Source organism: Fukomys damarensis, unplaced genomic scaffold (genome assembly GCF_012274545.1).
Source record: "Fukomys damarensis isolate Sample0158 unplaced genomic scaffold, DMR_v1.0_HiC HiC_scaffold_11, whole genome shotgun sequence".
NCBI lineage: Eukaryota > Metazoa > Chordata > Mammalia > Rodentia > Bathyergidae > Fukomys > Fukomys damarensis.
In genome coordinates this window covers 48147200-48169358 of record NW_022900923.1, presented here as the reverse complement: position 1 = coordinate 48169358, position 22159 = coordinate 48147200, and the positions used below count along the sequence as shown (strand labels likewise).

The window sequence follows — 22159 nt, the reverse complement described above, 5'->3', positions numbered from 1 at the left end:
GGGAGGGAAGAGCAGGGGATTTAGTTCAGTGGCATTGCACCTGCCTCCCAGCACAAGGTCCTGAGTTTGAGCCTCTGCACCAAAGGGGGTGGGGGCTTGGAGACAGAGCTAGGGGACATGGAGGGAGACTGGGAGGGAGGAAGTGTTCATTTACATCCTAATTTTTAAGGTCAGAGGCTCAGCAAATGTTTCAGTGTCATATTTTGACACAAAATTTCTATCTCCTGCAGAAAGGGGAAGTTTTTCCGTGCCTCCCATTTCTCTCTTCCCTTACAAAGATTGTATCTCTGTTACTTGCAAACCACCAGATGTGGCACTTCAGGACCCACAGAGCATCTCCTGCACATCCACAGGCAGCCCATGTGGCCGTGGTTTTATTCAGGAGCATGTACTTTAACTTTGGGCATTGTTATTAATGCTGTTCATTACTACTCAGCCCATGGCTGGGTTGACCAGGCAGAGCAAGGGGAAAGGGAAGGAGATGAAGGATTGCATTTATCTTCAGAGAACGAACAAACCAGAAGAGAAGTCAAGCTTACAAATAGTTGTCATTCAATGTGATAAATACTATTATAACTCTCAGGAAAAACCAATATGAATATCTTTTCACTTTTTTCAATCCATTCAAAACATTTAAGGCAATTTGGGTCAAATGAAAGCACTGTGATGTGTCCTCCTCTGTCTTATTCACTGAATCTGACACCACATGACTTCTCCGAAGTCAAAACGACCATGAAAGGTAAACTTTTGGAACAGGTTCAGGACACTGAGGCAGCCAGGACAGTGTAACTAAAGACGCTTACAAAAGAAGATCTTCAGAACTGCTTCAGAAAGTGACAAGAGTCACGGCACGAGAGCGTTCAGCAAGGAGCCAGGAGTATTTTGATGGGGATTAATGTCAAGGTGTCTTTTCCCGCAATTACAAAATTTTAAAAATTCATCATGTTTTTTAATCATGCCTCAACGTTACTGTCTCCGATGGAGACTAACTACCAGGAGCAGGCGGGCTTAACAACACACACCGTGGATGGCAGGGGGCTTCTGTGAGCAGCCGCGGGCTGAGTGGGTTCTCTGCTCAGCCTTGTGTGAGGTGCTGGCAGGGCTGGGGCCCACTGGGGAAGGACCCCTTCCCGCTCACACTTTGTGGGAGTCCGGCTCCTCCCTGGCTTTGCCTGAGGCCACACTCAGCTCCTCAGCAAGGGCCCTGCAGAGATGGACAGTCCCCTGACACAGGGCTGTGACCTCCCGTCCACAGCCGCAGAAGCAACACCTGTCGCTGCTGCCACACGCCCCCCAGGCGCACACTAGGGGCAGGGTGTCTGCAGGAGCGGGAGCCTGCAGCGCTCCTCTAGGCCCGGCGGCAAACTCATGGCACATGTGCTACTGTGTTTTTCTCTTTAGACAAAGGATGTTAACGTACAGTTGTTTTTTTCTAAAACCTCAGTATCCAGGTTAATTGCAGTGTTGGCCCTTTGTGATACATAAGCGGGTCTGGGTTGCAGTTTTAGCACCTCTAAAAGGCTTGCCATCATGTTCAGGAGAAAGACAGATCCGCACTATCTTGGGTAAGGAGGGGAAATGAGGTAACAGTGCTGATGGTATCTGATGTTGGATATCTGAGCTTGCTCTTTCCTCTCTCCATCTCCATCTCCATGTCTCTCTCTCCCCGCCACTCCTGGAGAAATGAACCCAGGGGTGCTGTCCTCAGTGAGACATCCCTAGCCCTTTTTAAACTTTTTATTTTGAGACAGGTGTTGCCAATTTGTTCTGGCGGGCCTCGAACAAGCTTGTGGTTCTCCTGCCTCGGTCTTCCTGAGTGCCAGAGTTACTCGCAGGCATTCATCGCGGTGCCTGGCTTCGTCGTTTTCTCTTACTGTCCAAAGAGACCTTTATTGACACAGGTTTGAGTCCAGCTCTGCTGCGTGAAGCAGAGTGGGTGTGGGAGTCAGGGAGACACCTGGGCAGCACTGTCCTCACCTGAAAGACAGGGAAATCACTGCTCACTCCGCACGCATCCGGAGGGGGTGACGGAGATGGGTGGGTAAAAGAGCCTAGCACGTGCCCAGCCACCTTGGAGTCTCGCAGCAAAAACCTGGAAAGTAGCACACACAGAAAGCTGTGAAAGAGCCCTGTCTGCAGGCTTCCCTAGGAGGACTGTGACTAAAACTAAACTAAACTAAAACTCTCTCCAACACATCCAGGTTCAAGGTCCCTTCAGCGTCAGCAATGGGGGGCCTCCCACATTCCTCCGGCAGCATTGTCAGGCCCTGATATGGTGTTCGCTCCATCTCGAAGGTCCTGCTTTAATGGGCCAGCACTGGCAGGCACAGAGCTGGGCCAGGGTGGGAGATGAGGGGCACAGTCCTGGTCCAGCCCAGGGGACTTGGAGATGGTAGAACTAATCCTGAAGTCGCTCTTCCATTCCTGTGTGCCTGAACAACTTCAGACACCAATATGTCAGGTGAGCTCCTACAGCCCATCCCTGACTCCAGAGTCCGTAGGCCTTGGCTTCTGGACATTTCTCATTACTTATTCTGTTACCCACTTAGATCTCTCTGCCCTTACTCCAATTCCCAGACCACAGCTCAGCACAGGTGAAGGTTTTGGGCTGCTTTTAAAGGTATTCATTAAGTACTGGGCTGTGTGCTAAACTAGAACACTAGATCCTGGCTGGAAGGCTGGGGTAAGGAGTGCAGGGCGGAGACAGGAGCTCCTCCCAGATGGGGCTCTGCTTTCAGAGAGAGGGGACAAGCCAGCATGCGCATCCTTCCACAGGCCAACCACACACAGCCTCCGTGTTTACTAGATCCTCTCGAAACTTCCCAGGAATCCAGCCCCAGGAGAATATTCCCTTCAGGGACCCAGGACTGTGAACACTGGTTGAGGGGCTTGTCTGCACTCTGTCTCCGTGTGGTGACGGTGCCTCCTGCCTGCATCACGTATCACGTGGAGGGTAGGAGTCCATTCTTCTGATGGACTCCTGATGCCCAACACTTAGTAACTTAAAGAGGTATCTTTTCCAGAGAAGACAGACACTGTGAAAACCACAAAGATAAAGGACTCCAAACTGTAGGCTCAGAATGCCACCTCGCGCGTCAGGGCCTGCAGGGGCTAAGAGGCCGGCAAAGCCTGTCCCAGCCCTGCTTCTCCTACACCCTGCTTCTGCAGACACTTTGAGAGCCGCTACTCCTGGTGCTGTGCCTGTGGCCTGGAGGAAACAGAGCACAGTCCTGCTGGCTCAGGTTCTTGAGGCTGGGCAACAGAGCTGAGCACGGATGTATTATAGAAGGGTACCGTGGTGCTCACAAAATCACCAAGAGTGCCCAAAACAAAGCAGGAAGAAACCCCCAGTTTGCAGCCAAGAGCCAGTCCAGAGCCACAGAACGTGTTGTCAACACAGCTCAGATCACGGCTCCTGAGACTCCTGAAAGCTGGATTTGGCCACATTGCTGCCACCATCCCCACAAGATGACTTCTCTGTGCCCCGCCTCCCTGTGCCCACGTTGGTGGGTGTATGACAGGCTGACCCCACACCCCATGGAGCCTGTGTCCCCGAGAGCCTGCGGGATGCACGGCTGAGTCCCAGTAAAAAGTGAGAAAAGTTACAAAGTGGTAACACGTAAAAAGAGAAAAAGGCAAATTCATTAAACACGTTACTGAGGAACTATATGCCAGGCAGTGTTCTAGACAGTGAATGCATCAGACACAATCCCTGGCCTGAGAGAGCTTGCAGTGCAGCAGGAGACGGGAAGTAGCAAACATGTGTATGCATGTATGTGTGTGCGTGATGTTGGTAAGTGCTAGGGAAGATGATGAGGTGCAGAGGGGATAATCATTGCACCAGCACCTTAATGTGTAAGTGGAGCTGTGCTGGGGCTGAAGAACTTCCTGTGGAGCAAAGGCCCTAGGAAGGGAGGTCACTGAAGCTCATTATCCAGACGTGCCTGCGAGTCCTTCACTGCTACAGAGACTCTGCCTCAGCCTTCTAATGCTAAATGTTAAATGTAACATTAATGTCCATTCATATAAATATAACATTAATATAAAGTATTCATATTTTCTTAATGTCTACAGTGAGCAACTAACGATTGCATTAAAGACTGACTCGATTTTATGAAGTACTTATGTTTGTGTTTTAATAACTATCACCTCTAATAATTAGTTTGATGAATAGTGTTTGCTAATTTAGAAACACTGTACCCTCTCACACATACAGGGCCAACACAGATGAAAAGGCACAAAGACTGCTATAGTCCAGGGGATAACTACTTGTGGTATCCAAACCATTCAGTCCTTCCATTGATTTGTTCATCCTCAGCCAGCCACCCGCCCACGCATCCGTCTACCCATCTGTTTACTTATCGAAGAAGTCTTTGAATTCCTTTCGTCCACTGAATTATTCATGGAAGGCTGAGATGCTACGAGACAGGAACGATCTCACCGTGCGATAGTGGAAGAGTCCAGATTGTGGGGTCAAGCTTGCTTTTGAATTCCGGCTCAGCCATAACTTCGGCTTCTGTGTAATATTAGTCAAAGCCCTTAACTTCTCTGAGATTTCATTCTGAATCTCCAGCTAGTTTTATAACTAGAACGCAAGCTTCACCGATTCATTACCCAACCTTTAAAGGAAAAGTATTCCCAAGCACTTCTTGATACTGACATTTATATTTATCACAAAGTTACTTAAATGTATACAAACAGAATTGTGTATGGGCTGGACCATTAGTCTTTGATTTTTAATTGCTCACTGTGGGCTTTTAGAAGTCATATGTGATTACAAAGTCAAAACAAAGTTTGAACAGACCTCCCTTCCACCCATGCCCGCTACTCCAGAGACAGGTGGCTTTCAAGACCCTGGTAGGTGGCAGTCAGAGACAGGTTTCCTGTCCTGACTCAGTGGGTCCTCGGGATCTAGAGTGTGGTGGTAAACCTAGGACACGCATGCCACCATGGGCTAGGGAAGCTCGAAAGGGTTTGGCATCGCTCTCTAAGACCTGGAGACATAAGTAGATTGCACAGTTGGAAGGACCAAGTCAGATAGTAGTGTTCAGTACAGGTGTTTCTCAGGGTATAACACCTGCCTCAGGGGTGTGAGGCCATCAATCTGACCCCAGCCCTGCGAAAGAAAAACCCGAATAAATAAGTGAAGGCTTGGTGGCACTTGTCCCTTAAGTGTGAGGCGCTCTGATGTGTCTTTTCTATTCTATTCCATTTTTCTCCAAAATGCTGCTCTGATCTCCTAATGTTGGTTTTGCCACCTTCTAACAGTGTGCACAGTTTCCAGTTTGGGGAACACTGTACCCTGGAAACAGAAACTGCACTTTTGTGGCTCTCTATCCCCAACACAGAGGCGGTTGCCAAAGTTGACTGAAAAGAAGGAATGGATGTAAATGGACAATATTATTTCAATTTTTGGGAGCCAGTGAGAACAGTAGGATTCAGAGAGGTTGGCTGACTCCCTGAAGACGCACAGCAGCGGAGACGTGCATGACTTTAGGCCTGCCTGGAACTGGGGCCTGTGTTCATTCTGCCCTGGAGCTGCTGCTGTGGACCGGTCACAGGAAACAGGCGGAAGGCAGCTCCGTGCCAGCCTCTCTGAATGAGGTTCTCTCCTGAGAGGGAGTGTGACGGCTGGAGGGGACTAGGGAGGCCAGGTGGAAGGACACAGTCTTGGCCTTCAGCCTGACCCATGTGGAGCTCAGGAGCTTACAGACATCGAGGGCGGGGCTCACCTGGAGGGGAGAAGGGGGCCAGGTTCCCACACCTCTGAGCCCAGCTTCGCTGGCTGTGGGCTGCAGGAGCAGAGGTTGGCCCCAGGTGACGCAGCTCGCTTTTGGCCACCAACAATCCCTGGAGAAGGGCAGCGATAGACAGTAGTAGCCCAGGCTCACAGCCATCAGGAGATGAGGTCACTGCCTCTCCAGGGCTCTGGTGGGAGGTCAGAAGAACCATGGCCTAGGCATGGCATCCCCAGGCAGGGATGCTGTGCCAGCAATGGGCGTTTACTCATTAACAAAAGGAAATGGCAGTGTGTCCCTGGGAGCTGTTAGGGAGGGTCGGGGAGAAATATGTGGGACTCCTTTAGTCTGGTGTCCAGCACAGTGTAAGCACATAATTAAAGAATAACTGTTCACTTCAGTGAAAACTAGTATTCAGTAACAATTAGGCCTGTGGGTTTCATGATTATAAGTTTATTTTGTGACAGTTGGCAATAATCCTTTCTCCGAAGTCTCTGCCGGTTGAGTGAAGAAGTATGAAAATTCATAACACGAGACTCCTTTCAGCTGGATGGGGCTCCTTTCCGCTCAGATGCGTGCATGACAGCTCAGTGACAGGCGTCGCTTAGAGTCCGGGGGCTCCATGTTCCCCCAATTTTCCCATTCATCCAGAAGGGGACGGAGGCGATCAACATGGCCTCTGAGACTGAACTCAGATTCAGAATGAAATCATTGCCCAGCCTAACACGCACGCTCGGGATGGGGGCTGAGGGATCTCAGGGGTCCCTGGCCCTGGTCTGCCTCCTAGCCCGAGAGAGCTGACTCAACCTCCCAGGCAGACTTGTGCCAAGATCTCTGTTTCCAGGCCCCAGTCATCCCAAAGGCAAACCTTCCTGGAGTCTCCCTGGGCATTTTCACCCCATCTCCTTTTGGCCCATGGTTCAGGCACTAAGATGCCTATGGTCCTGCTGAATTTTTAGAACCTGAAGTGACTGCATACTTGAAGAGAAGCAAACCACTGCTGTGGCTAAAGGTGTCACCTTTCTTGAGATTACTGTAAATCACATTTTCCTTTCGCACATTGGAAACATTTGATGGGGCGTAGTGATGACAGGCTGGAAGGGGAAGAAGAGAGCAAGACAAGGAGGAAGCCGAGTGGAACACAGGCGTGACATGCATTTGCATCTTTCATTTTTAATTCCTAGAAACATTCTCTGGAACCTGGAGCTTAATGGAATAAGAATCTTTGCTCTGTTCTCCGCCCAACTTTAAGTGCAGGTACGTAGCTTCCTCTCCCCTCCACTTCTCTTTTTTCCTGCTCTCTGGTCACCAGCCACTCTTGTCTCAACCTCCACCTTGCTCAGTGGAGCCCAACACCCTGCCCCAGATGTTCTCTCAGGAACATCCGTCTGTGTTTATAGCAGCCCAGTGATTCCAAACTGAGCAAGTCCGAATTCAACCAGAAGCCTCTGTTCACATGGTGTCGCTCTCCCTGCCGAGGACCTAGTGACAACACCCAGTTCATCCAGCTAGAAACACCAGTCTTCAGTGAGGATTGACTGCCTCTCCGTCTGACTCAGCCTTCTAATCCCCACCCCGCCTTACCAAGCCCCCTCTGCATCCAACCCCACTGTGTCCCACATCCACTCTTCTCTCCATTATGGCACCAGCACCCCCGCCTGAATCATGGTGAAAGCCTCCTGACTGATTTCTTTGCTCATCCATCCATCCATCCATCCTACAAATATTTATCAAGTACCAGCAATATAACAAGCACTATTTTAGGATCTGGGGATACAGGATAAACCAAGCAACCAGACCTTGGTCCTCATGGAATTGACATTCTAGTTGGGTAACCTGATAACAAACAATAAATAAAGGACTTGTGCATGAAGATGGCAGATTGAAACATTCTCATAAAGTTTTGTTTTACCGATACCTTGGTAACAGCCTCTTGCCAAATAAATAAATAAAGAAGTCAAAATAAGCAGAAGAAATTCACTAGGAGCAATCAGAGAGGCAATACACTTCCAAAGCTGTCAGCCAAGAAAATAAACATGGAATAGTGTGGAGAATCCCAGCTGGGCTGGGTCCCAGCCCAGCCCCCACTCCCCTGGAAGCTGCGGGGAATGAGCAAAGCCTGAGAATGCACCTCGAGACCCCAGAGCCGAGATGCTATTTTCTCTTCTAACTGAAGAGTAGTCAAATGGCGGTTGTGGAGAAATGGGTAAAACCAGCAAGTGGGAGACTGGGCTGGCTCTGCTGGAAGGGAAGGCTGCAGGACACCACCCCAGATATGAGCAGCACTGAAGCATGGGGCAGGACTGGTGTCATAGCCAGAAGCAGACATCAGCACCCTCTCCAGCGGTGCAGCAGGCCGAGCACAGCACTCTGCCCACTGAGCTTCTGCAGTCCAAACCCAGCTCCCTCGACTCTCCCAGTGAAACCGAGAGAAACTACGCGGGAGGAAGTGACTGCCGTGGTCACTGCACTCTGTCAGAACAAGAGGAGTGGGCCAACTTCCCCACCAGAGCTCACTGACCAGAAAGATGCACAGGAACCCCAAAGCCCCACGTCAGGGAGAAAAGGGGGAATGCAGCAAGCAAACGAGCAGGACCGGGAGGGAGAGGAGCCAGAGCCCATAGTGGGAGCCTCGGCCTCTGTCTTCACGAGGTGCCGCCCAACCAGACAGAATCTGGATTAGTCCTGGGATGGAGAGCTCAGAGGTGAGGTGGCAGAGCGAGGCGAGGGAGAGGGGGTTCAGATGTAAGGAAAGAGTGGCATTGCCACAAATTAAAATATAAACGAGGAAGGAAACAGAACAGATGTTGAAATTTGCAGGACGATGTAGAGGAAAAGCTTATGGCAATGACAGTGAAGGCGACGAGAGAGGATGGGCACGGAGGAGGTAAGAACACGAGGAGCGTGGGGCTCAGCGCGCGGGAGAAGGACGCACCCAAGAGTACAACAGAGGGGATGACGGGAAGCCAGGGCAGGACACACAAAGAAAGCGAAGAAACCGTGTCCCAAGAGCACGTGACACTAAACCAGATTCTGATTAAGTGGGAAAGCTGAGGACTACAGTGCATTCCAATTCAGGTAGTAAAGTTTGGGGAGAAAGTCTTCAAGCACTCTAAGAAAAAAGCAAGTCATACCAGAGAGCAAACGCAAGCAGTACTCAGCCTTCTTCAGGCCACTCGGGTCAGGCACAGTGCAGCCAGGCAGAGCCCTGAACCTGGCTGTGGCTGGGAGTGAGCTTACACTTACGTGCTCTAGAGAAATACCTGGCATAGCCGGGAAAGCTGAACAAGCACACGCCCTGCAAGGCTGCCAGCCTCTCCCTGGGCTGTCTGACCCCAGACTGTCACAGCACACACCAGGAGACAAGAAAGTTCATGAGGGAAAAACCGGAGCCACTTCCTGTCAGTGATAGCGGCACGGCTGAGCGTGGTGCAGAATCCCTAACGTTGCGCACCTAGCTGCAGCGATGACAGATGAACTGCACTCTGCTCCGCAGTGTGGTTGGGTTTTAGCAACACGCTGTATTTATTGTGTTTAAAGATAGACAAAATTAATACTTCACTTAAGGACTAATTCATCGCTATCATAAAGAAGCAGGGGGGCGATGCCCTCCAAGGACTGGCCGGGAGGTTGGGCCTGGGAGCCCCGGGCAGCGCCAGGGGCAGCGGACATCAGTGTGAAGGGCATTCGGACCTTGAAGTGCACGCTTGATCCTGGTGACTTTTGATGGCAGGTCGTGCAGGCATTTCTGTAGGTACCAATAGTTCATAAAAGAAACAATTCTCAACCTGCTACAAAATATTTTTATCACTAGGATGATGACTAGGGAAGAAAATAGGGCACTCTATAACGTAGAAGATGTGACCAAGAAAACAATAATCAGACAAGATGCCATTTCAGTGTAAAGTCAAAGGCACCTTCTAAGAAACTGCTGAAGGAATGTCAGTCCCCTGAGTCTTTCTTGGAAATAAATGAATAACCTACTGGTTAAAAGTCTAACCTTTTAGAGGAATTAATCAAATGAAGAACTCAAGAACAGAGAGTGCTTTGTAAGAAGACTTAGAATATTGAATTCATTAAATATAGAATTGTTACTAAAAAGAAGAGAGTGAGATTGTGGCTACAGAGGAGGACATAGGTGTGATAAACCTCTGAAGTGTAATATTGACAACCACTTCTTAGTGAAGACCAAGGAGTGGGGTTTCACCTCTGGCCACGTCAGAGCACCTGAAAGCTAGATTTATTCCCCTGTTTTAACTTAGAAATGGGCAAGATAGGTAAGATTTCTAGCAATCAGACTGCAAATACAGGCACGTGTCCCTTGAGAACTGAGAAGCACCTCCCTGGCCCAGGCTGCCACCTGCACCGGGCCCCCAGCCCTGGCGTCACTGTGGGGACCACTCTGCAAAGACGGAGCTGGCTGGTGCAGAGCGGTGGCTTGTAGAGCTGAGGGGGAGCTACTGGAGCTGCTGGAATTTGTAGGGCTGGAGACAGAGGCTGTGCCCAGGAATCAAGCACTGAGGTCCTTGGCCAAGGGCAGGACAAAGAGTGAGACACAGTAGCATTGGCATCGAGTAGCACCGTGGGTCCCCAGGAGCCCTGAAGTGGACAGGCATCTGGCTGGGCCCCTGAAAGAAAGAAACCAACAAGACGATGTGGCCATGAACTTTCCAGTGGGAAAGTGGAGACAGCCTAAAGTCTGAACCAGGAAAAGCAATATCCATTCCAGAGTCAGGGCCAAGAGACAAAATACATTCATTGTTAAATAGGAAACGAGCTTATAGAGCCAAGATGCACCCCGGCGCCTGGCTTCAGGATGCTGTGGGCACAGCAAACCGCTCGAAGCAGGTCCATGCCCGAGGACGGCTTGTCCAGCTCTGGGCTGTTTGACACGAAACAGAGATCAATACGACAATTAATACTTTCTGTGTTCAACGTTTCCTTCTGAGGACGAAAACTCAGTATTTGTGATAGTATCTTTCAGTTTTAATGACTTTTATTTGCTGTTTATTTTAAATCAGTTTTCCACTCAATCTTTCTGTGTCCTAAAGTCTGTCACACAGAGTTTATATCGTTGAAATATAAAATCTACAAGCCCTGTGTAGTTTCTCATAACAATAAATTATACAATTACTATTATATCTTTTTAAGAGAGAAAACCTCTGAAATGTTTATTATAACCCTGTCATGTAAGGTGTTATAAAAATATAAGGTATGATTTCAAGAAATTCCAAGATTTCCTGGGACTTATGACTTTTCCCTTTATTCCAAAGACTAATTGGTCACTTTTCTGTCTGAAGAATTCCTGTGTGTTTCCAAATCCCAGTCCACATGAGTCTTCTCTTCTTTAAAATTTTCTGTATTAAAAAAAAAAATGCTTTGTATTAGCAAAGGATGGAGATGCAAATGCGGAAGCGCAGGATGATGTAGTGGGGCACGTGGGCATTTCCGCTTCCGGACTTGGAGGTGCTATCACTTCGGGCACCGCTGGGTCCAGGGGCCCAGGGGATGTTAGGTCCACGTCTCTCTATGCTCCTGCTCTCTGCCCCTCGGCTTCCTTCCGCCTGAAGTTAGTCTGGGAGGCACTGGGAGTGCCCGTGCCTCCTCCCGAAGGCTCACGGACAAAGGGGGAAGGAACGCCCCCCCAGGTCTGCTGATGGTTGTGAGGAGCTCTCTCGTTTCAGCCATGGGAACGTGGCCTCATCCTGAGCCACTGACTGTCCAGGGAAGCTGGGAGATTCTGATTGGCCAGGCTTTGGTCACCTACCCTCATTGATCAAGAGAAACCTTCATTACCAGTGCTGCTGACTGCACAGCTTGCATGTGCAGCATCCATGGGGAGATCGATTCTCCTGTCTGATCTGGAGAAGGAAGGGTGTGGTGCTGGTGAGAGACACAGACATCCACCTCCCTGCCATTTTTTCCCTTCATGGCCAAAGGATCAATCCCTCCCATCATCCTCTCTCCTGCAACTTTGCTTCTTCCTGCGTTGTCTGCCTCCTTCCCCGTAGGTCCTTGGGGAACTGGTCTTGCTCCTGGGCCATTCGGCACCCAGCAGGTGCTAAGCCTGCAGCAGGCACTTGCAGCTAGCATTCACTGGAAGTTGCAATGTGTCAGGCATTGTTCAAAGATCCTCACGCCATTCCACAAGGGAGATGTAATTATCCCCTACATGTTTATTGGCTAAGTTAATGATAAAAGCCATAGTGCTACAGTTTAAATCTGGAATGTCCCCTGAAGGCCTGCATGTTAGAGGCTTGGTCTCCAGCTCAGCCACAATGGGAGCAGTGGGACGTTTTTTGGCCCCGGACCTGCCCTTAAAGGGGATGTGGGACCCTCAAACTCTTCCTCATTTTTTACATCCTTGCTGCCAGGAGGTGAACGGCTTAGATCTGCCATAGGTTCCCACATGACATTGTGCCCCTGCCCACCTGAGGCCACATAAGCAGAGTGTCCATCTGTTCATGGACTGGAAACTCTGAGACTATAAGCCAGAATAAACCTTTGCTCTTTATAACTTTACTTACCTCAGGCATTTTAGATAACAGAAAGCTGACTAACACGTTTTAAAGAAATCACCGGAAGAACCCCATTATGGAGTCAGGGGTTGTCCACCACGCTTGACAGGACTTGGTGGTGTCCAAGGGACCGTTCTCATCTGAGTGCTTCCCTGAAGGTAGCATGTCTGACTGCATGACAAGGGTGAGATGACCTCCCCCAGAGAGGCTGGGCCGGTTGCTGTGATGCTGCCGTCAGAGGGCACTGGCTTCCCCGCCGCCTCATGACGTCATAAAACGTCTCGGTAGTCCCCGCCAGGGCAGCAAACAAAGGAACAACCGCCTGTCAGAATAAGTAATCCTGATACTGGCCATTGTCCAAGACACACAGAAGGAATCCCTCTGGCACATGAGTCCTCATAGAGTTGCAGAGCAAGAGGGACCTTAAAATTATCTAAGACTGGGCTTTTGTTTCTGAAACAAGGAAACAGAAGCCCATAGAGGTTAAAGAGCTTATCCAAGGTCAACAGCTAATTCGTAGAGAAACTAGAAACTGGAAGCAGAACCCAGATTGCTCTCTGTGTCCCAAGGCTCCTACATGTGGTCTATGCTCAGATGATTACTGTTCCACGTCCAACATGGAGGCAAAGGCAGCACCCTTAACCCTGGCAGGTGGGCTGTTTCCTATTAAGCTCTTCGGTTGGAAGCCTTGTTTGTGACCAGTGGGAGGTGGGAGCTTTGGGACGGACATGGTGGGCCTGGAACTGTCTACCCTAGGGCTGGCAAGCGTCTGCCCCAAATTGCATGAGGCCCTTCAGCAGAGTATGCTGCGCTTCCTTCAGGTAGGTGCCGTAGGCCTGATACGACTGCCTGTGCAGCAGCAGCAGCAGATCAGTTTGACGAGGGCCCCTCCTTGCACCAGGGTTAGGGTCACCCTGCATCTTCTGAACCCCTCCACTCTGGCTACTAGCCTGCCCTTTTGCAGCCTGGGGATGTTTAGCACTATTATCAGAGAATTTCTAAGTGACGTGATACTCCCGTCTGTTGGCCCAATGAGACTGTTCTAGGTCACAGATTCCCAGACACCCCAACCCCTGGGATCAGCTCTTGTCGGGTTGGAGATGGTGGGGAGGCTGTGTTGGGCAGGGAGTGAGCTCCGGTACTGCAGGAATGACTGTGACGTGGTGATAAATCAAGCCGACGTGCTGTTAAGCAACAGGTCTGTCCTCCACCCTGATAAATTCGTCTTTATAGCAACAAAATTTTAAAACATTTAAAGGCTGTGACTACAAGTCAACAACTACCAAAGACATCTGAATTTCATTATATATATATATGTGATCTTTGCCTTCTTGCTCCAGATTCTAGTAATCAAGATTGTAAGGGAGTCCTAAACATTTTTGCAGGATTATTGATCGCTCCACTCTATGCCATTTCCCTCGTTCTCTCCCTCATGGATGTCCCCTGGAAGCCCATGTGTTAGAGGCTTGCAATGCTACTGGGAGGTGATGGAACTTGTGTGGTGGGGCTGTGGAGGAGGTCAGGTCACTGAGGTGATTGTGAGACCCTGGCTCCCGCCTCTCACTTCCTGGCTCACAAGGTCAGCAGCTGTGCTGTGTTACGTGTTCTGCCATGATGTGTTACCTCGACACAGGTCCTCAACCAGGGGCCGACAGACCATGGACTGAAACCTCTGGTACTGTGGGCCACACAAACATTTCCTTCTCATGAGCTTGTCTTGGGTGTTTTGTCACTGTGGCCAACGCTGAGCACAATGTGTGAAGCTTTGGGCATAACCACTCCAGGAGCTGCTCTAAGGGATGAGGTGCTGACATCCACCATAACATGGGGTGACAAACTCAGGCTAGTGTTGGTTGGACTCAATATCACAGTGGCTTTGCTGCAGTCGATGTGAGTTTCTGAAATGGGAACTACTCCAGGCAAAGTTCTGAGCACAGCCAAGCTCAGCCGTCCCTGGAAAGTAGAGTCCTTAGGACAGAGTTAGGGTCGGGCCTCAGTTAAGCACGCTCACATGTGCCAGCCAACTCATGCCCTTTCGGGCATACCTCTGTGCTTTAATTTCCCATGGCTGCTGTAACAAATCATCACACACTTAATGACTCCAGCAATACAAGAATATTCTCTGATATTTCGGGATACCAGAAGTCCAAATCTAGTTTCTGTGCAAAAACAAGGTTTTCCCAAGGCTACTTCCTTGTGAAGACTCGAGGAGAGAATTCACTTTCTTCTCTTGTCCCAAACGTGAGGATCACCTGCATCCCTTGGCTGGTGGTCTCTTTATCCCATCGCCTTCTTGGACTCCTCCTCTTGCATTTGGTAAGAATTGTGATTACACCAGTACAATCCGTCCATCTCCAGGTCCTTAGTCACATCTGTGAAGCTCCTTTTGCCATTGCTTGGGTTTGGATCTTGAATGTCCCCCGAAAGGGCTTGGGCACCAGCCTGTGGAGCTGTTGGGAGGTGTGGCACCTTCAGGAGGTGGGGCCTGGTGGAAAGAAGTTAGGTTGCTGGTGGCATGGCCTTGAAGGGGATGTGGGGACCCTGGCTGCTTTCTCTCTTGGCTTCTTGGAAACCATGAGATGAGCAGGCTTCCTGTGCCTCTTCTGCCTCGAGGTGCTCTGCCACCACAGGCCAGACCATTAGTAAAAATAAGGTAAATTGAACTTCTCAGATGTCTTATCACAGTGACAAAAAGCTGAGTGACATAGCCATGTGAGGTGACAGTCACATTCTGGGAATGAGGACATGGACATCTTTGGGGGCCCATGTTTTTCTGGGCCAAGACTTAGATTCCGCTCTTGCTGCAGTATGCAATGTCACACGCACACCTCAACTTCTGGTAAAGAGCGGCTTGCCTCAAGGACATGCCAGGGAGCTTCACCCTCTGTTGTGGACTTCTCTTCCTGGATGTCAGTGGAGCTGCCTTGCCACCCACATGCACAGGCAGGAGGTGGAGGTGGCACAGGCAGGGGACTCGCTCAACCACTTGGGATGGTAGAGAGAACTTCAGGTGACACAGAACCTGGCTGCTTCATCTCTTCCCCTCCCTGGCTAACTACTGGTTGGTCCGGGCTCTCCAGAGAAGGACAGCTATCAGCACAAGACAGAGAGACAGGTGGATGGATAGGCAGACAGACAGACAGACAGACAGAATATAGATTTAGTATGAGGAGTTGGCTCATGTGACTATGAAGGCTGGGATGTCTCAGGCAGCCAGCTGGAGCTCCACAAAGGCGAGGCTATAAGGTCACACCAAGTCAGAGTCCCTAGCTAGCTAAGGGCAGCTGTCCCAGCTTGAAGAGAGTCAGGTGGAGGGAATTCTCCCCACTCAGCCTCGGGTTCTATTCAGGGCTTCTGAGGAGTGGATAGGCAAGGCCATCTGCTCACCCTGTCTACAGAGCAAACGTTCCTCTCAGCTAGAAGCCCCACCCACCCCCACCCACTAGTGTCTATCTGAATGCTTGCCTCCCCGCTCTCCATGGCCCAGTTAGATCAGCACAAAATATTAATCATCACGCTCTCCTTGTTCCTGAAGCCATGGCCTCAATAAATGACTCACGAAGCTACATTTCGAGCTCTGCTTTTGGGACAGCCCAAGGTAGACAGCAGGGCTCCCATGGGTATGGATGACATGTCATACATTCAGACGGCACACCCAGCAGCTCTCCTCCAGGTGGGACAGTCTGTGTCCATCAGGAACACGCCGTTCCCAGCACCTGCAAACCGAATCCCAGTAACATCCTCAGTCACCACAAAACCAAAAGAGCTCAGTCCATCGCTCCAGGTCCCACAGGGCAGAGCTTTCCCACCCTCCTCTATCCCCACACTGAGAACCATTTGCTGAGAGGAACCAGCCTTCCGGGGTGGCTTGACCAGGACTCCAGACCAGCTTTCCAGTGAGGCAAGCTGTCTGCAGCTGCTTCGGGAGAAAACCCACAGACTCCGGGGGCCTGACGGAGGGTCACTGCTTCTATATTCCCAACCGGTGACATCACATACATGCCGTGGTCGATGACGTTCACCTAAGGTGTGGGATCTCTGGGAGAGGGACAGGGAGAGATCTGAGTGCTGTCAGGAAGCTTTGTAAGGGACCGAGGGTGGTGGGCAGGGACCAACATGTGCACACTGGAGAGCGTGGTCATTCCTGGCTGAACCAGCTGCCTGCAGCATGAAGAGCAGCAGAGTTGTGGGAAATTAACTAAAGGAAAAAGCAGACTACGGAGCATTTAATTTAATTAATACAATTGCTTCCCTCTGTACCTCAGTCGAGCTTCCCACCTCCTCCCTCATCACCTGAGCATGGCCAGAATGCCGCAGAGTGTCTGCTCCTCTGAGGCTGGATCTTCACTCTGAAGCAGTGCTTGGGCATTCTGGTTTATACATCACTCTCTGTGAGTCAGATTAGTGCTAATTAGCCACTGAAAAAAAACAGGCACCTCCACGGTGCGTGACAGATTACCGAGCATGTATGACTGAACCTAACTGCGGTGATCTCACCAAGTTAATCCTGACCCCGAGAGGCCTCTCCCTGGTTTCTCATCTCTATGCTGCCGTGCTCCATTGCTCACCCACCTCCTGGAGGGTTCTTAGTTTAATTTTGCAAGTGGAGAAACTGAGGCTTGGAGAGGGTGATTGTCTAGGGCACCAGCCAGCAGGGCAGGGAGCCAACAGAGTCCAAGTTCATCTGACCACAAAGCCTCCCACTTACCACCCTACCTCGCCATATATTACCAACAACTAACAGGTAAACTGAGTCTCCCAAAGCCCCTCCTCCTCACAGTGATAGTCTGCTGTGCTTCGTCATACGGCGATGGTGGTGCAGGGACACCGTCCCACTGTCCCTGTCCCCGCTTCTGCTCCTGCGCCCTACAATGGCAGGCTGTGTATGAGTCAGCAGGAGCGCGGCCCTCTCCCAAAGCGAATGAGGGACTGGGCCCCAAAACAGCAGTGACCCCACAAGGTTTATTAATGCAAACAAAGTGTCATCCTGCAGTGGGGCTCCAGGGCTCCAGGCAGCCTGTGTGACTCCCAGAGGGACAGAGAGGGAGCCCAGCTGCCCACTGCTGCTTGCGGGGAGCAACTGTTCTTCCAGCCCAGACCACATGTCCATAATAGGGAAGAAGAGCACGGCCCTATCAAGGAGGTTTTATTAGGGCCGGAAAAGAGCAGAAAATGTTTCCTTGGCTTGCAGTCTGTCAGCCTGGGACTTCTCATTTCCCTCTGCTCCCCTTATCCTTCCCGCCCCACGCCGGCTGTGGTGTTTTCGGCCTTTGGCTCACATGAGCATTTATTTCCCATCTTGAGTCTGTTGAGACGATCCACAGTGCCTCCTCGACCTCGAGATGAGCCGGAAGTCATGGATGCGGTCACGATTTGCCGTCTGGTCCACTGAGCTGCCGGACAGGCTGGAGGAGCCAGACCTGGCCATGGGGACGCAGTCTGAAGGGCTCTGAGTCATGGGAAGCCCAGCCACGTCTAGAGGTGAGGCCATCCACTGCTGGCATGGGAAGGAAGCAAGGAAGACGGGCACCTCCTCAGGCCACGGCTCTGGACTGCTGATGGCTGCTGTTTGGTGGAGACTTTTTGCTGTTGTTTCCAACGCAGAGAGAAGGAGCTACCAGGCAGAAAAGGTTGTGAAGGACTCAAAAGTGCTTCTCGTTGGTTCATTGCTTCATTCCTTCACCCCACAGCTCATCCCAAGCACTGCTGTATGGGAAAAAGCTCCGAACATCTCTGTCCACCCTGTACCACGTGTCCAGGAAGGCAGTCTCCCGGGCTGGGTGCTTTGTGGTGCGTGGGAGCACAGTCCTCCTGGGACCAGCCTCCTCCTGGCTCTGGGCTGCAGTGCTCTCTCCCGCTGATCCTCCATGTGTCTTCCCTTCCTTGGTCATGTCCCTGATACTGGAAGGGGAGGCAGGGGCCAGATCGTGCCCTTCTGAACTCCTTCCAGCCAGGTCTTTCGATGTCTGCTCTCTGGAATTCAGGCTCCTCACCTGTAATGTGGAGATGGTCCTCTGTCCTGAGTGAGTGACTCACTCAGTAAGGCTGGGAAGCACACAGGGCCTGTAATTATATGAGCTTTGTTGGGTCCCACCATTTACAATACCAGGGACACTTGAGAGCAGTGGATAGCCCCAAACAGGGTGGCACAGCCTGACATGGTGACCCCCAAGGAACCTCATGAGCTCCTACCTACAAATGTCCAGATCTACAAATATTTTCTTTACAGAGAACTTACTTAAAAGTACCAATGTGTTATGGACATGTACCAGCTCCCATGATGAATGTAAGCATCATATACTGTAACATGTACTAATAAACAGAAAAAATTTAAAAAGGTACAGGGTCTGGCCCGAACACCGGCCCATGGACAACCGGATAATCACCGTATTAAATGTCTAGGACAGAATATAGTTCAGCCCTGAAATGGAAGTACCCGTGCATGTCCCCATGTGGCTGAGTCTGAGAGAAGCCAGGCATGGAATGTTACATCCTGTCGACTCCACTTATGTGAGCTACTTAGAGGTGGGGACTCCTCAGTGAGGAGCATTCCTGGGCCACGGAGATGTCTGGAGCTGGGTGGCAGTGACAGCTTCATGTGAGGACAGAGTATCAACAGTGAGGGTTTGTTCATGGTGGAGGCTAACGTGGGGCTGTGCCTGCCCAGTGTGTGTAAAGCTCTGGGATCTGTCTCAGGTGCACTCGATAGAGAGATGATAGGTAGACAGATAGATAGTAGATAGATGGTAGATAGATGATAAATAGATGATAGATAGTAGATAGATAAATGGATGATAGCTAGATGGCTGATTTTACCTTATATGAATTTTGCCCTAATAATTCTTTTAAACAAAGGAGCCAGTAGAATGATAATCTCACAACCGGGCCTTAGCCTGCTATGCACCGCAGGATGAGCTGTTCTTCAGGCTCTTTGAAGGGTTCTCCTCAAATCTCTCCGTTCAGCACCTTGTGCTGCCCTGAGAAACCCGACTGTCTTTGTGGTTTTCCTTCCTCTAGGAATTGAGGGACTCAGCCAGTGTTTCCACCTGACTGCTTGGCTCGGCTTGGGCCCCTGTGGGGCAGTGTGAGCCAGGACACCTGAGCGGTGTGTGTCTCAGAGAGCGGTGCAGGGGTCCAGGTGGGCCTCAGAAGCAGGGCCCTATGTGGGCCTACATGAGGTGTATCCCGAAATGTTCATGGTGCACAGGTTTCACCCTTGGCTGCTGGGATGCGGGATGCCTATTTTAGCTTCCTTTTTAAATGCTTAGTTAGGGCTTTTAAAACAATTCTGCAATAAATATAATTTGTTTATGTTGCTTTATTTTACTTTGAGACTTGGAATTGAACCCAGGACCTCATGTGTACAAAGTATATACTCTACTATTGAGCTTCACCCGTTTATATATTTAAAGAAAATGCTATGTTGGGGTAGCCTGTTTAAAGATCCAATATACACTTATTAGAAATGGTATTCATCCATCAGAACTCTACAATTCCAGGTGATTGCTTCTGGATCCCTGGGAGGTGTGAGGCTTGTAAAAGTGAAACTGTCCCTGAGCTGAGATGGCACATAGTGATCGCCACCCTCCTGTGATGTGTGTGGTATCAGGAGCCTTCACAAAGCCGTATGGAAACATGGGGTGGGGACTTCACGCTACCTAGAGGAGAAAGGCAAAGTTCTTCTAGAGAAGACGCTTCAGAGCCAGCCTGGCTCGGCTCAGCTCGACGTGTCGCAGCACTGCTTCCTCTCTGTGCGCCTGCATTCTGCTGCATCCCCGTTCTTCCTCCAAACGCCATCATTACTCCCTCCTCTGAGTCACGCGTCCCATGCCGATGGTGTCATTCATGTGCTCTGTGCTCTGTGCCGCTTATCTTTCCATATGTGTTGCCTGATTATGTCACAGTTGCTTTTGAGGACAGCAGCTATTATTCTGTAGCTTTCCACAACCATAGAATCCTAAAAAAATGTTGTTTAATGTTGTTTGCAGTTATCAATATATCCATTAATAATTTAGTGTGTATAGCAGAAGACCCTTTACTACTCGGCTCTTAAAATTCTTAAACTACATTCTTAAAAGACTCACTATCATAAATTAAGAATTGAGGGCACAAAGCCAGACTATTCACATATGTTCTCTGTCTTTGAGAGAGACGAGAGTAGACAAAAGTTGTGGAAAAATTAAAGTTTCACAAAGTTATCAATTCATTCATTGTATCAAAAATGGAAACTCTGAGTAAAATATGTTCCCACATAATTCAGCTTTGTTTAGAAACAAAGTCAGGCACTAAGAGTCATTGTCTAAGTTGGAAATGATTCTTTCTTTAGAGTAAGGGATTATTTTGGAAAAGCATTCAGATAAACATCAGCATTTTCAATTTATCTTTGGAAAGGTTGTTGCATTAGCTTGGTTTAGGCCCAAGAGGAAGTAACAGAGAAGCCAGAGTAACAGCAGCTTCTGTGCTCTAGAACTTTATTCCCTGCTCATGCTTAGGAAGTCTCGGTCAGTCAGTCCAGGCCTGGTGCTGCTTTCCACTCTGGCAAGAAACTGGGGCTTCTATCTTGTTGCACTGCCACCTGTGGCTTCCATTCCCAAGGCCCAAGATAGCTGCAAGAGCTCCAGCCATTATGTCTGCAGTTCAGAAAGCAGAAAGGATGAAAAGAGAAAGAAGGATATTCTTTCTAAGGAACTTCTAGGAAGTCATCATTTTTTAACACTACATTTGTCAGAATGGGTTGGGGAACCATGACTGCTATTCTTGGCAGCAACATGCCCAGCTAAATATTAGGTTACAAAGGTTTTCAGTCTATTTTTTGTACCATTGGCCCCTTTAGTAGTTTAGTGAAGTTTAAGGATCATGTATCAGAATAACATTTTTACATGCATAAAATGCATAAGAACACAAAGGAATCAAATTATACTGAAATACGGTTCTTCTGCACAAACATTTGAGGTCTGTAGAACCAAAATATTCCTTTGTTAGTGTAGAAAATAGGGCACAGTTTTCAGTTTCTTATGCTTAATACAGGGAAAATAAAACTCTTCTGAATGGTTTTATTCACTAATTAAGGAATTGTGGAGTTCTTTTTTAAACCTAGTCCAATACTATAGTTTATGATGGATAAAAGAAAAGACGTAGCCTCTCCTCTGTTATTCTGTAAATCCTTTAGGCACTTAATAAAATAAAGACTATTCAGCTTATAAAGGTGGATAGTTGCTATAGTTTGGGTCTGAAATACATTTCTCAAAGGCCCATGTGTTAAAGCTGAATCTCTGGGTGGGAGGTGCTAGAACCCACCCTTAAGAGGTGGGGACCAGTGGGAGGAAGTTAAGTTGTTGGGGATGGGCCCTGAGGGGGTTTGAGATCCTGGCCCCTTCTCTTCTTCTGCCTTTGCTCCCCTGCTGCCCTGAGGTGAGGAGCTTCCTCCAACACATGCTCCCACCATGATGTGCTGCCTTGACACAGGCTCAAAAGCAGTGGGACAACCAACAATGGACCAGAACCTCCAAAACTGTGATCCAAAATAAAAATCTCTTCTCTGAAGCTGATGATCTTAGGCATTTTGTTACAGCAATGCAAAGCTGACTGACACAGTGACCTAATAGGCCAGATCCAATACACCAGAATTTAGGGAGTTCAAAGTAAGAGAAAGGTCATGTAGAGTCAGCTGAGACTAAGAACAAAAAAATTAAGATTTGTTCTGGAAGAGAGGAGTGGGACTGTGTTTTAAGGGAAGGAGTGGGGAAAACGCAGTGGGTGGAGATGGTGACACGAAACTCCTAAAATGTTCTAAAAAAAAAAAAAGTCTTAGGAGAGGAGACTGGCAAGGAGAGGCTGTGGGTTTGAGTTTCTGAAAATAAAAGGATGAAAAAAACTAAAAAAAATATCCAGGTGCACATAGTC

General features: G+C 49.4%; 1 protein-coding gene across 1 annotated transcript in view; it reads right to left on the bottom strand.

The window, feature by feature from the left end:
- Itpkb (inositol-trisphosphate 3-kinase B) overlaps positions 1-17684 on the bottom strand; it is a 109231-nt gene extending 91547 nt beyond the window's left edge. The window contains exons 1-2 of the mRNA XM_010613233.1: positions 17593-17684; positions 17035-17122 (exon numbers count right to left, since the gene is read on the bottom strand). Coding sequence (XP_010611535.1) covers positions 17035-17122; positions 17593-17684 — 180 coding nt within the window. The remainder of the gene's footprint in view (positions 1-17034; positions 17123-17592) is intronic.
- Positions 17685-22159: the final 4475 nt, after the last annotated feature.